The following is a 16,190-nucleotide window of genomic DNA, read 5'->3' on the forward strand; positions in this document are numbered from 1 at the left end:
GCTACCCACACGTGTCCAACAACCTCTAAAATGGACCCTAATGGCCCGGCCCCCACTCCGGGGCCGGAATGACCGCATGCGTGTTACCAAAATGTCCGGTAAAGGGGTACTTTTCACGCACCAAAGTCCGGCTCGTATAGTACACAAAAATCCGGCCCGTATTGACTTTACACACCGAACTTGGGGGTGTTTTCAAAATGAGGGAACACGTATTATGCGTACCCTAAATAGCATTGAGTGGGGGGGGGGGGGGGGGGGGGGGCTAATGGTGTATCGCACCTTTTCTGAGATGGACCCTAATGGCGTCGCATCGCACCTTTTCTGAAATGACCCTTATATCCACTTTATCCATCTTTTATCTCACCACCGACAGTTGCAGATTATCGCATAATTTTTCGGCGGCTTGGAGCATGGGGTCAAAGAAAAGCGGCTTGATTCCACTCCTTTCTTTCACCTCTCTGTTATATCGCCCTTTTCTGAAATGGACCATATTGGCACTGGCGTACTGATGGGGGGGGGGGGGGGCAGTCGAGCCCCGAAATAAAATTTAACCGTGGTTTATTTCTAATTCGATACCAGTGATTTACAAATGTTGCTGAAATGCCCCTTTTAACAACCAATACATACCCCTATTAAAATCCGATAGGTGCCTTTTTCCTTCAACAGTTTCCCCATTTCCATTAAAATTGTTTTTTCATCCCTGTTGAGTGTCCCAGGTACAAGAAGTGCCATTTTCACCTCTGATAATTGCCCTTTTTACTTTGACACGAGCACCTTTTCTTTTCTAATAATTGTCCTTTTCCCTTTTCATAAGACTATTTTTCCTTTCTCCATAACATGACTTAGAGCCCCTTTTTCTATAATTTCCCTGGAATTCGCTCGCTAGGCCTCTGTTCGCTTTAATAGATGTTATAATTATTTTTCTTATAATAGAACTTTAGTAGTGAGAAATAACTTTTTTGTTTGGCCCTCGAAAAATTGAAAAATCGCACCCCCCCCCCCCTTGAGCGCCAGGGGAGGGGGCCCATCTCCAAAAAGGGTAAAATTATTGTTTATACACGTTTTTTCCCGGGCCCCTGGGCCCCCTGGATCCGCCACTGGTAATCACAATCATGACGATTTAGGGGTATATACCAATGTTTTTTTAATGTTACCCTGTGTAGGTGCCCCTTTTTAAGTTGGTGCATTATGCTACTTGGTGGTGATGCGGATTTTGTTTTGAACCCCCAAAAGTTTTTGCTCACTACGCCACTGCTATTGGCGCATGTATAAAGAAAACGTTGAAACCTGTGAGCCTGTAAAGGTACCCTTCAGTTTTTTTGTTTTTGTGCGATCAGTGTTTGAAAAACACCCCCTTTTTAAAGAAAACGTCGACAACTCCGTATAATAAAAAACACCTTTTGGCGACGCTTGTTCTCGGGGAGCGGGTGCATATAATTATATAGCCAGTCATGTACGCGTTGCCGGAATGACCCGCGCCCCTCCGGGGTTAGGCCAACCAATTCATTATAGGCTTTTAATATTTATTGTTTACATATTGTTACTTTTAATATTCTATGAGCACTGATATACAACGCATTTAATAAACAAAAACAAAAGCAAACAAACAAAATTCAAAAGGATCACGTTCGGCCTACTTTGAATAAATTGTCCTTTAATTGTCTTTTGTCACAATCCTAAAGTTACCCCTCAGTTTTATTAACTGAACGATTAATTCCTGCATTTTTTGGTATAAAGAAGTCCCTCTCACTGCAAACAAGATCAATCAGTACAGTTGGTGAATATTTAAGCAGGATTGCCTAATCATTAAAAAAGAAAGGAAACTGAGAAGAAGATATCTCTATTGATCGAGGGCCAGGCCTGATCCCCTGCATGCTTGCATGACTTAGAAAAATACATAATCACAACAGACTTGACAAATGAAAAGAAGACGGCCTATATTTTATTGAACATAATATACTTAAAAGTGCATGGATTATATGAATATATATTTGTGAACTGTTACTGAATAATAATAAGAACATCCAATATTATCAAAACCATTATGTCCAACTGTATTATGTAACTGGATGCTTAGGCCCTCGATCTAGCCGGCCGTCGTTCAAATGATATTAAATAGGAATTTAAAGGTATATAGATTGAGGGAGAGTGAAGAAAGAGGGAGTCTCAGAATAGGAGAGGCCTTAGAAGAAGGCAATAAAGGAAGGAAAAGAGACAGAGACTACTGAGATAGAGAGAGAGAGAGAGAGAGAGAGAGAGAGAGAGAGAGAGAGAGAGAGAGAAAGAGAGAGAGGGAGGGGGAGGAGGGAGGGAGGGATAATAATCAATATCAAACCACTTCCCTTTTCGTGGCTTCCATCAAGGCCATTAGGCCAATACCATTTCTCTTACTATAGCGGCTGAAACTAAAATGAATTTAAGAGTGATAAAAATACCTAATTAGGACCTATAAATAATGTTCACATGTTCATATTGATATAGATAGACTCTAGTGTACATAATGCAAATGCATTTATAACTTTGTGTTTCGGAAGTGACGTCATAATTGTTGTTTTGGCATACGAGGAAGGAATTTAGGGATCGGAAGAGGCTCTCTAAACAAGGTAATTTGTTTTGCGATTTAAACATTCTTCTGTTGTCTATATGTTTTCAGTTTTGAAACTTAAGTAGCAAGCATCGATTGCAATGCCTGGAGTAGCTCATTTTATAATTATTGCTGATGAATTTGATGTTTATGTGTGCTTTTTTTAAATGGTTGAGTGAGTGAGCGTGGGAAAGTATTGTCGTGGACACGGGCGTGTTGCTTCAATGCGAAGGCACCGCAGCGGGCCAAGCGTGCAGCCTGCCAGGCACCGGCACGCAGCTCAGATACAGGGTCCGCTTGCAGCTCGCTTCATCAAGTTCATGTTGGGCGGCGCGGTCTCTGTATACAGCTAAATTGATTTAGACAATGTCATTAATGTAGTGGATCTAGACCAATTATTAAGAAAGATATGAGTGTTTGAAAAAATGAGATCACCAAACTAAGCTACCGCGTGCAAATCTCAAATCGGCAAATTAGTTACAACAGGATTGAGATGTACATGTACTAGATATGTAGTCGACTCTAGGTTTAGATGTGGATAAAGTTCTCTCCCGTTTCTCGTGTACAAAAATACCATATATTTCTATTTTTTCCTCGGCGCCTTCTTCCTCGGAGCACTACTCAAAATATGTTGCTGGTACAAACAAACCTGGTAGCATATTATTAAAGGTTTTCTAAAAAGAATAGACGCCCCCGAGTCATAGTCTGGGGAAAAAATTACACTTTAGTCATTTTGTGTGTGGGAACGAATTGGATTACAATTGATGAATCAATTATACATTTGATTTATTGTCAAAAGTCAAAGAAGAATACAAAATAAGAAAAGAAGAAGAAAAAGGAGGTGGAGGAGCAGGAGGGAGAAAGAAAAACAAAAAGAGGAGTAGATGAATAAGGGGGAGATGGACAAAGAAAGAGGAGAATTTGGAGGAGAAGAAGACATTAAGACAAGGAAGAAACTTTAAACTTTAAATATAAGAATGAAAAAAATGCGAAAGCTGAACAGAAAATACTCAATTATATTTGCAGCTAATGCCAGCTACAATGTAAAGTTGTACACTGCAATGACTGACATGTAGATTGTAATTTAAATAAAGCCTTTTGAATCATCTATAAGTATAACGCAAAAGTTGTAACTCAAAGGCTGAAAACCTTTTTTTTTTTTTTTAAATTGCTCCAAAATCAACTGTTTTTTTTAACATCATTTATATTACAATAAATATAAAAGTTCAGTACAAAAAGAAGTTTCAACTTTTGATGTCTTTGTTGTCAAAGTGATATTTTCCGGTTCTCCCCTTAAACATTAGTATTTTTCTGCAAAGCATTTGTTCCATTTTGTGTAAACTAGTCTACAGTAAAAGTGAAACAATGCATAATATGAATGTACAACATCATCATGTATGTGCTATATTGTGCTTTTATCGGTGCAGGTGAAATATGTAAGAAGGCAGTCTATCAATGGTTAGTGTTTGGATTAAAAGGAAAAGTTGCAGAACAGGGACCCATTTCACAAAGCCTTTTTTCAATGACAAATGACAAAAACCAATGACAAACCTGCAGATAACCAATCAAAAGCAAGGATTGCAGAAGCTTATAACAAAGACTGACATTTGTCACTGATGACAGGTCTTGTGAAACGGGTCCCTGCTGTGTGTGTTCTTCAGGCCTCCTTCCCTGTGAAGATTCTAAGGCATGGATCAAAGAGAGCTAGATGTAGATGCTTCTCTTCCTTTGACTTCAGGTGGAGAATGTGTGATGTTTGTGAAAAGATTTGTGTGGTATTACCATGAGATGGTTGTACAGGATGTTGAATTATTACAGAAGATGAATCATGCAGTAATAAGCCGATGACATCTGATTATTCCTTCAATGAAATTCACTCTCAAAAGCATGTACAGTGCCTGAGTTTGCATGCACATGTACACTGTACAGTGTGTATGCATAGGGTTGCTGCTTGCATACAACTTTTCTAACAACTAGTTTTACAACATGTACATGTATACCCTCAGATTGCCATACTTCTCCTTCTGTTATAGACTCTCTAATTTCCATACGGCATGTAAATCAGTGTAGCGTCAATTAATTTCATAGACACAATGACATTTCCCAAACTTTGAGACAGAATTGTTATGAATAATCTGAAGTCTTCTTTCATATGGCAATTTGCACAAAATGTACAGCACCACGAGTCATGTACAAACCGTCAAATCATGAAATATCAGTGCTCTGTAGAAATTGTTATTTTTGCTGGATAATGGTACACTCTTCATGTAATTCATCCCTTTCCACTTTGCAGGTCACCGGGTTAAAATTTCTTCAGTTTCTTCTCAGTTTGCCTGACCTTTCAACTCATCCAAGATGGCATCCGAAGGGGAAACGAACAACATTGGAATTAACTCCGACCTGGTCACCCTCAGACGATACCTCTCTATGGGCCAAACGAGTGGAACATACTACGTTGTTAACAAAGAACCCAAAGAGAATCCCCTTCCAGAATGCACTCAAACGATCCTCGAGGAAGGGCGTGGAGGGGACATTGTCAAAGAACTTGTAAGGTTTTCCAAGGCCGGGCACGTGCTCCATGAGGAATCCTACATGAAAGTATTGGTATGCGTTGCAAGGAGCAAGGACACGAGTGCCAAGAAGGCCATCTATAATGAGCTGGGTCAGCTGTGCTCGACGGCGTCTGGACTCTTCCGGTTTGTGGACGGGGTGGAGAAAGGTGGGGAGGGGACGGGCTGGGGGCGTATGCAGAGGAAGGCAATATGCAATTGGTATTGTAGTAAAGATGGTCAGGAGTTAGCCAGGCTGGTGACAGGGTGCAAGCAACGCGGTGGATGGTCGCATCGAGATCTCATACGACTTGCTCATGTCAAACCACCCGCAGAAGGTGAGTTACAAACTATTAATATTTTGTTATGATATTTTGTTGTTTCACTATTCTACTCTTACTTTTATGATATTTAAAGAAAAATATCCTAAACAATGGACTTCTACTGACAGTTTATTTCTTCTTGTGAATATTCTTAGGCAGTCATTTGATTTTTGTTTGTAAATTTATCATTTATGTTTTTATTTCCAGTCTTACATCTGTACATGTATGTTGATTGCCTAAGTTTTTTTAATAATTTGATATCAGATGCATGTTTTGAATCAAGATACGTTATGAACATGTCCCAAAATGACATTTGTAAAAGGACTTACCGGTAATCTTCCTGGTTGCTTCATGATATCTCTTTATAGAATACATGTACATTTTTTGTACATATATTTGATAATATGCATGAATAGACTTTCAGTTTCATGCTGTCTCAAGTTTTGGGCCTATTTGGGGCAAAGTTGCAATGGGCCTTGTGCCTTGTAGTAGTTTGCATCACTAATACCGAAAGCGGTACTTTTTATGCCCGATTGGGCAATTCCATTCTTATGCTCATCTACATAGTACACACTACATGTAGGTTGTCTTGTGCGAATGCACATAATGTATTCTCTTCCACATGACACATGTTTTTCATGTTTCATGTTTGTGTCAACATGTCAGTTGTCACACAAATGGCAGCCCAAAATATCTTATCAATATTAAATAATCAATTAAACCACATGTAGGGTGTACATGTATGTACAGTACCATTGTTTAAAGAATCAAGTCTGCTACAGAAAATTGATTGGTTACATTTTCTTCATGTTTTGTACATTCAATGTAGGCTTGTTCGAACGAAAATGAAAATTATGTTATAATTTTTAAGGATCAATAGGCCATTTTCCTAAGGTAACCAAATTTAATGCATACATGTAGGTCTTTGTGAAGTGTCTCTATACAAATTATTTCATTCACCTGATAAAAATAATAGTGTTTCAATAGTCAGCATGCAAACTGCATATAGTGCTGCTAGGTAGGTCAAGCCATTATGTTTGTCCTACCTGGCAACAACTAATGTATGCAGTTCAAATTCTGTATGAAATGTATGAGATGGATGTAACCCAGGTACACATTGACAGACAATAAGAAACTAGAAATGTCATTTTCCCAAATGGTGACACCTTTATCCCCTCCTCTCAACCACAGCATGCTTCACATACCAGCATGTCTTAGTGATGAAGGGAGGGAATCTCTATTCTGGAGTGCGACCATTTCACTCAGACTCTCTTCCAAATAGACATTGGGATTTGTGTGCAATATTTCTTGAAGCAGCGTTTACATGTGAGATAGGGGAGGAGACTAGGGAGGGGGAAGGAGGGAGGGGGAGGGAGGGAGGGGTATGATACTTGATGGGTAGAAAACTAGAAATACCAGTCACAATTTTCTGGGGCTTTCATGTTCAGCCATGTTCTTAACTGTTCTTAAAAGGTTTTTTTGTTGCAGTAACATACTAACAGCACTTCAATATATTTTTTATAATATATTAGTTACACAGGATTTGCCCTTTATAGCCCCAAACTGCATGTTAAATTTCATTTTTCAAGTTCTTTTTTGTATGCAAGTGATGTTCCATGCCTTACAATGTACATGCAACATTCATGATGACACATACATGTAATATACCAGCATGGGGTCATCATACATTTAAATGTAGGCCTCCTTGTTGGCTTCCTTGTTGGCCAGTTCTTTGTTTTGAAGTTTGAGGCTAGCTCGCCACGATCCTCCTTGGTTCGTACCAGTATGTATCCATGTGCCTACATGTATGTACAACTGTATTGTATGGACGTCTTTCAATTTATCTGCATTACTCTGAAAATGGTTATTACGATGAATAGAATCCTCTCTTTTTGCATTCAGACTCTTAAGAAAGGCACCAAAAGTACCAAAATTGTACATGTAGATGTATGTAATGGTCTTATTGTTTTACACAAATTTTACAATTCATGAATTGTTTGACCAGAAACTGCATTTTTTCCGAACAAAAATAATGATATGACCCCATAAAAGAAGTGTGTTTATGGATGAATTAATTTTTTTTTTAAATGAGAGTACATATACTGTACATACATGTACATGTAGACAAGAATAGGATTACCGGTACAGATTTTTGTTGTTGTCATTATAGTAAAGAAATTTTGTTTTCCATTGGTGTTACCTAATATTTATTATGTAAAGCTGTAAGCAGAGACAAAACATGGGTGTTCTGTGCTGAGAGCCAAAGCCAAAGGGCATGAGAATGAATCAATATGTATCAAAAAATTGATAAATAAAGCACTCATTTGATTTTGTTTCCCCTTCTTTGATTTGTCACTAGGTTCAGGCACAGCTATTGTGTTGAAGTACATCATGCGTGGGTTGAAGAACGTCTTAGAGTCTCACTCCAGCGAGGGGGCGGACGACAGCACCCGGGCCTTGACGGAGTTCCTCAGGGATGTAGATGGTCTCCGTAAGGAGGAGGACTTGGAGAGAGTAGCAGGCCTGGTAGAGAAACACAAACTCTCGCCAGAACATCTTCCTACCAAGAGCCTCAAATCAAAAGACGTAAGTGGGAAACTAGCAGATCATCTTTAAAATATTTAACTGTACCGGTACTGACTAAAAAAAAAATACTTCCTCCAATTGTCGATTTGTCTCTCTCTCTTTCTTTCTCTCCTTACTTCTTTTTCTTAGTCTCCTCACCTGTTTCTTACTTCTTACTTCATTCTTTCCACTATCCTCTTGATTCCCTCTTCTCAAACTCTCCCTTTCTCCTACATTCCTTCTACATGTACAACATGTACTCACCTTTTTTTTGCTCTATCTCTCAGTGCAATATATGTGAACCTACTAATTTGACCCTGTTTTAAGAATGCTTAATTACTTTGATTGCTGTATTGTTTTGATATTGAACATGTTCACATTGTGTACAATAGGCTAGTGTACAACTGTGTATCTTGCACTGTTGCATACAGTACTTGCATATTCTTCCTATAATCATCAAAACAATTGTATTATGGTCCATTGTAGTTTGAAATTGCTATGTTGAGAGTGTTCAGGATGGCAAGAAATATAGAACATTCAGAAATACAACTGAAGTTGAACAGCCATAATGTAGAATGCTCAATGGATAAAACATGTACATCTATATTTACATGTTGCCATGGTGGTATTAGAAAATGAAAATTATTTAGACTGAAAAAATGATAGAAATGTAGAATATCCTAGTCTGTCTAAAGGTTGGATCCTGAAGTACATGTAATTGCTTTGTTTATGTTCATGGCTATGCACCTGTTGTGCCTTATCAAAAACTCTGTAATACCAGGGGGGTGTTTCACAAAGATCCTTAAAGTCAAACTTAACTCTAAGTTGGACTTAAAAATTATGGAGAGCCATTTGTAGCCTTAAAATGAAATATATTCAAAATCGAAAATTCAAGTATTTTAGATTTTTTATAAATTCTACAGCAAGAACATGAAATCTCCTTGATAATAGAAAATATGAATGATTTGAATCAACATTTTATGTCTTTTAAAAAACTTTTACAAAATATTTTCATAGATGCGAATGGCTTTCCATAACTGTTAAGTCCAAATTAGAGATAAGTTCCAACTTTGGATCTTTGTGAAACACCCCCATATGTTGTAACATATATTGTTTACAATACATATAATCTACACAGGTATGGAAAGCCCTAGTCCCTCACTTGTCGGTCCAGTCCCTACTGGATAACATCGTGAGACTAGCCTCAATGGGTCTATTCAAACCTAAGAGTCCCGAGGTCGACGTGATATGCAGGCGATTGCAGACTCCCAGCGCTCTGTCAGAATCGCACGTTCATCCGTTCAGTGTGCTGATGGCGCAACGTATCTACCGCTCCAAGAAGGTGGAGAAGACCAAGGCCCACTGGGAGATCAACAAGGAACTAATGAAAGCCCTGACAGAAGCTTACCATAAAGCCTTTGAGGTGAGTTGAGTTTGAGTTTGAGTTTGAGTTTGAGTTTGAGTTTTGAGTTTGAGTTCATTGGTTTCACATTTCAGATCTAGATATAATACAGATAGATAACAAAATAAACATAAAAGACATATGGTATTGTTTCATGATTTAAAAAAATGATTATAGTAATTGACAAATTAATCAGACTACAAAGTTACATATCATCAAATTTGTTTGACAACTAATATCATTTAAAGGAAAAGAAAAGTATAAACTGTGATGATTGTTTAGAGAGAAATGGAAGGTCTAATGTTCACTTCTTTAGTCTTCCTTTAAACCTATCCGAGTTTGAACCACGTTCTGTCTTTGGGATAGGAACATACCATGGACTTGAAGTTTCTAAATTTTGATTCTTTGTTTATATTTCCTTTGTGGGAACTGAAGATGCATCATCTGTATTTCATTTGTCTAAACATATATGGTACAGTATTTGATTTCTTTGACAAGATTTTCCACCCAAGGCAGGAAAGGGTTCAATTCCTATTTTGTTCTGATGGTTTAGCTGCACAATGAAAACATGGACAAAAAAGGTTTTAGTACGACCCTTGTTACCTTACCCTTCATTCATCCAATTTGTTTTCTTCACTCTTTCTCTTTCAAGGCTTTTAAAGAAAATCTTGATTTTTCTCTGAGATGTCTTTTAAAGGTCTATAGAGTACCGAAGCTGTGACATCATAAAAATCTATTTATGGAATTTCTCAATTTTTTCTTCATTTTCCGAAAGAGCATGAAAAATAATGTCCAAATGTCGAAAACCAATTGAATTGTATTGGCTGAGATATGACCATCTGAATAAATAGATATCCTTATAGGAACTCAGTGGTATATCGCTCTGGCTCGTAATGTTATGGACCAGAGCAATATAACACTGAGTTCCCATAGGAAATCTGTTTATTCAGATGGTCAGTTCCGAAGTTAGGACATTATTTTTGATGCTCTTTCGGAAAATGAAGACAAAATTGAGAAATTCCAAAAATAGATTTTAGATGATGTCACACTTCACCACTCTATTATGCCTTCCTAATCTAAATCACTCTCTACTCCGTGCATTCTTTTTTCCTGCTGTCCTTAGGTCTCGGAAAAAACAGGCAAGCGTTATCTTCTGGCCGTAGACGTCAGTTCATCGATGGCCCTGAGCGGTGTAAACGGCACCAGGAACATCGCCGCTAGAGAGGCTGCCGCCACCATAGCCATGATGATCGCTAAGAAAGAAGAAGACAGTCGTGTCATGGGCTTCACTTCAGAACTCAAGGAGATCCCCATCACTGCTAACATGAAGCTAGAAGATGCCGTCAAGAAGATGGGAGAGGTTTGTATATTTCATTTATTTATTTTATTTTTCATTTATTTACAGTTAAAGATACTATCTCCCTTTTGCAGCCAACATCAAATTCTGTAGAACTTTGCAGGATTTATGAATATGTCATATATGTCCTATCTGTGAAATTTAAACGTCAGCTGTGTCCTAATATTCAAATTATGCAAGGAAACCTGTTTACCTTCTAGACTTCACTGTCAGACACTATTGAGTGACTGACTGGCTTTTTTTCTTCTTTAATAACATATATAAAATGAGCTGTAAATGGTCATGATCATTTGTCTACATCAATAACCCACTTCTTGTATATATGGCCAAAATTAAACTGATTGAATATTTGCGCAGCATAAAATATACGACCATTCGGTACAATGGTCTGAAAATCAAGACTATTACTTACTGACTCTATAGCTCTGAAGTAGATTCGACAACTAATAGTCGTTTTTTTTCCCACTTAAATACATTTACAAGCCCCCCTTTTTTTTAGGGAAGTTCTAAATTAGTATTATCTTTCAAATGCCGATGGAATTTAACCTTTTCATTTTTTTGGCCTGCAAATGGGACATAGTACCTTTAACAATTTAATCATTCATAACCTCACCAAGTATGTGAAAAAGATGATTTGCCCCGATTTATGTATTTTGAGAATGCGGCATATTAAATCTTACATCTAATAGTATTAAAAAAAGGCCCTGATTCAACCAGTCCAGCTTTCACTCTTGAGTTACAAAGAGCACAAAAAGCATGAAATTTACAAAGAGTATGAATAATTCTGTTGTTAGGCTAAGAACTAAATTATTCATACCCTTACCAAAGCTTGTAATTTTCTAAGTATGTGAAAAATTGATTTGTCCTGACTTGTTTTTCTTCAGAATTTGACATATTAAAAGCTTACATCTAAAAGTATTCAAAGAATTCAATCAGTTCACCTTTGATTCTTCAGTTTATATAGAAAAACACAAAAATTTATTTAGTCGTTAACTGCAGGTTTGAATTTTGAATTTTCTAAAATTTCCATTCATTTTGATACAGCTTTCGATGGGTCAGACAGACTTTGCTCAACCGATGCTCTGGGCAGTCAAGAATAAGATCGCTGTGGATCAGTTCATCATGTGCACAGACTGTGAGACCTTCAACGGCGACGTCTCGGCAGCCGACGCCCTCGCTCAGTACCGCCAGGCCATGAAGATCGATGCCAAGGTTGCCATCGTTGCCATGACGTCCAACAGCTTCTCCATGGCGAACGCAGATGACCAAAGCATGCTGGATATAGCAGGCTTCAATGGCCATGCGGCCAAACTCTTACAAAGCATGGCGCTGAATTTTCAGTGATGCATATTACATAGTTCAAAGAGTGCAACAATATTTATTATTATTATTATCATTATGTCTTGATGCTTTGATGTATGTCATTCTATTGCGATGGTGGCACACAAAAGATATCTTCCTGTGGTGCTACTGGCAGGAGACCACACGTTACCTGGGGGGCGTTTCACAAAACTTGTCATCAGTGACAAATGACAGTTTTTGTTATAAGCTACTGTAATCCTTGCATCTGATTGGTTATCAGCAGATTTGTCGCTGATTTTTGTCATTTGTCATTGAAAAAAGGCTTTGTGAAACGGGTCCCAGATCTACTCCATTTGGGTTCACATTTATGGCTATGCCAATCTAATACAAAGAGTACTGGTAACAATGTTAAAATCAGTCTATCTAAGTTTGTCATTTTTTGCAATGAAATGAAGCAAGTTTACATAAATGTACTGTGCAGTCAATTACTCTTGAATCTATTTTATACAGAATATCACTGTATTAAGAGATGAATTTTCACATGAACTTATCCCATTTTTTTCTCTTTTTTTTTCTGTGTTTATTCAAAATTGGAATAATGAATTGCTTATTGCTACTGAATTGAGTTGTTGAAATGGACTGCCGGTAGTAATCTACATTTCCTTGATCCATGCTATAGCTCCTCATTATATTGTGGACAATCTCTTACCTGAGAAGCTACAATTAAATTTGAAATCAGTATTATAAGATGAAATCTATTTTTAGATGTGATGAGATCTTATGAATAGAAATTCCTGAACCATATTAGTTTCATACTTGTAATTCAACAACAAACACAAGTGTGGAGAAAAGATAGGTTACTCTCACTCGACTATCATGGTGATGATTTAGATGCTATCATTTCTCTTGGATGCCAAAGTAATCCTTTGTTTTTATTGCAACCTGCTGCAAAGTGGGGAATCTTTTGTCTTCTTATTGACTTATACACTTCAGTTTCCTGAAACAAATTGATTTGTTACATCTGTGGCCAAAATTCTCAACGACAAAAAAGACACACAAACAAGGGATTTCAACAAACCGTTTTTTATGTTACTCATAATTTATTAGTACATTACCTTGATCCTTTGGTGTTTTTATTGGGAGGAGGGGGAAGGGGGTTGACAAAATTATGTAGTCTGAATTCAAGACCCTAGTTTATTTTAACATTGAATGAATTTTTCTTGATTTCAATGTTTCACAATTTAACACCCTCACAATGTACATGTATGATGCAAGAACTATAACAGTAATATTGAAGATGGTAAATAGTATAGTATTATATTATTGCTCTCATTATGATGATGATTATTATATTTTTTAAAATTATACATGTATTCTACAAATGCAAGGTAGAACTGTTTTGGTATAATATGGAAGGTCTCATGAAATCAACTTGAATAATTTTGCAGAGAGGCATTATAAATAAGTCATTCGACCCTCATTCCCAACTTTTAAGATACACATCCCGGATACTGACCTAACATGCTTTTTTTGTGTGCCAATGAATAGAGAGTTGTGGTTGTGGTCGATTCTACCGGTAAGCCGAAAAGTATATTGTGCCTTGTTTTGGTCAAGAAGATTTGTCAAAATATAATTCCATTTTTTTAATTTGGCTGTGCCAAGGAAGTGGATTGCTGTTTTTGAAAGTTATCTAATTTACTGTTGCATACACAGTTTTGAATAATTGACCAAAACATTTGAATTTCGTGGTCCTATTTAAAAAATTTGGATTGACGTAAAATAAAATAATGCAATTAGATTGGGCATTTTTTTTCAACTTTGAAAAACCTTTATGTAAATGATTTTTTATTAAATGATGCAGTACTTTTAATGTGTTTACTGCAAATGATAATTTTAAAAATTGCAGTAGCCTGTGAATAGTTGTTTGATATACTTGTAGATATTGTGTTTTTATTGCAGCATTATGTTTGCATGATTGATAATCAAGTTTCTTAATCTTAACCTTATAAATGAAGTAAAGTACATGTATGTTTGTAATTCAAGTAAATTATGCATGCAGGAATAGCCTGATGTCAGGTAAAGTTGATAAGTTAATCTACCAGTAATTTAACTTCTATGAGATATAGGTAATCCTACATTTTAAAACGCTTTTAAAAAGATATGCTGCAAGTTTGATGAAGAGTTTGTTATTTGTGTAGTACACAACTCACCTACATGTAGCAGAGACATATATTCACCAAGCATAAATCTTGTATTTAAATGTTAAGTGAAGAAACTGGTCATGTGACTGCATTGTGAAAGAAAAGGTGTGGAATGGATCAGAAAAAGTTGATCATGTAGCATGTAAGTATTGGTGTGTACTGCAAGGTTCTGGAGTCATCAAAATCATAATAAATTTGGCCCAGCCTTGGTAAAGTAACAAGCACTGTACACAGACAGATGTGGGTCTACACAAATGGTGTCTGCCTGCTTACCGGTACCTTGATTTCCTTATCTTTTTATGCTCCTTACTCAGCCAGTATACATTTTCTACCAAAATGGTTTGGCAAATAACATTTATTTGTAATCTTGAAGATTCAATGTAAGTTTTGTTTGATTCTGTGAGAATTCATTTTCTTTTTTTACCAGAACTCACGTATGCTATGACCATGCAATCTGCAAGACTGAATATTTTTGAGAAGATCAATCACTTTAATTCTGGATGGATTCAATCCATCCTACATTTCTAATGTACAATTTGTAAGAGGATAATGTATCTTGATATTGCATTATCATTAAATATATATGCAAATATAAGTTCTAAATTTAAGGGTGGAATTTATTGAGTTTTTTGCAGGCAAAATGAACTTATTGAAATTTGTAAGGTCTTTGCCAATTTGTGATTCATATTCAATTCCGAATTTCATTGATTGGAAATGAAACATCTGGTTTTTTTTTTCTTAACTGACTAATTTGTATGCATTGAAATATAGTTACATGCACATTGTCAAAACAATATAGACATTGCACTGTAGGACATTCTTAAAATGTTGGCTGAAAACGTCATATCTGAAGATTCTTCTTGCCAGTCTATAGTTATCAAATTTTGTTTTACAGAGATACTATGGATTTAATAACAAATGCCAATTCATATACAGTCAAACCTGCTTTAGTGACCACCCATCTACAAAGACCACATTTTTGTTCCCTTGAAACTGGTTCCTCATTGAAACATGTACTGATGGAAGCTGTTCATAAAGACCGCCTGCCTATAAAATATAACATTGGTATATGATGTACGTGAGGCTCTGAATATTCAGAATGATAAATTGTCCCAACCTCGTTTACAAGCACATGCACGCAGAAATAGGTATATGGGACTACATACACATGCAGATTTAGTGTCTGGCCCAAACCCTTTAGCTATTTATCTGTTTGAACTGTCCTTTAATGGATTTATGAAAATGATTGAACTGCACTGCACTATTCTCATCATATTTTGAAAATAAGGGCATTTTGAGAGTACGGTAATGCTTTTCAGAAGACATTTCTACGGCAATATGCTTCTAAACCGAGAGAAAAAGAATGGGAGAGTTTACAAATTATGTTTCAACTTTACAAGAACTCAACTTTTCCTTCAAGGAATGGCTAGGCATCGAGGTCATCCAAGTTTGCATATGATGGGTGGACTGTCATGTGATATATCTGATATTGGTTCATTTATCACTAGCCAATATATTTAAAGTGTGTTTTATGGGGTTATAGATTGAAGTTCTAGCAAGTGCTTCACTGCTACACAGTGCCTAAAGAAAATGAAGAGACAAGTTGAACATGATGAAAAGTGTGTGGAATATTAGCTATCATGTCATAGCAAGACTTACAAAGTTAGCTTTAGTATTTGTCAACAGTATACAGATAACAAAATCTGACATATAAATGTGAATGTTACTTTATTGTTCAAGGAAACAATACTAGATAAGAGATTAAACCCTTGTTGTGAAAACTGCACTTTAGTTTAGATATTCATTTGTGACGGATGTAGATACGTGTGTGTGAGAGAGAGGATGGGGGAGGTAAGAAAGGGAGAGAGAGACAGTACTTGAAACATACAATAAAAATACTGGTATGA

General features: G+C 36.7%; 1 protein-coding gene across 1 annotated transcript; it reads left to right on the top strand.

Annotated features, from left to right (window-relative positions):
- The first annotated feature begins 2,547 nt into the window (after positions 1-2,547).
- LOC586424 (60 kDa SS-A/Ro ribonucleoprotein) lies at positions 2,548-14,199 on the top strand. The gene is made up of 6 exons (XM_786208.5): positions 2,548-2,603; positions 4,878-5,471; positions 7,816-8,042; positions 9,160-9,444; positions 10,547-10,783; positions 11,825-14,199. The coding sequence occupies exons 2-6, from the start codon at positions 4,940-4,942 to the stop codon at positions 12,122-12,124; spliced, it is 1,581 nt and encodes a 526-aa protein (XP_791301.2). The 5' UTR covers positions 2,548-2,603; positions 4,878-4,939; the 3' UTR covers positions 12,125-14,199.
- Positions 14,200-16,190: the final 1,991 nt, after the last annotated feature.

The sequence above is a fragment of the Strongylocentrotus purpuratus genome, unplaced genomic scaffold, assembly GCF_000002235.5.
Source record: "Strongylocentrotus purpuratus isolate Spur 01 unplaced genomic scaffold, Spur_5.0 spur5_contig_841, whole genome shotgun sequence".
NCBI lineage: Eukaryota > Metazoa > Echinodermata > Echinoidea > Camarodonta > Strongylocentrotidae > Strongylocentrotus > Strongylocentrotus purpuratus.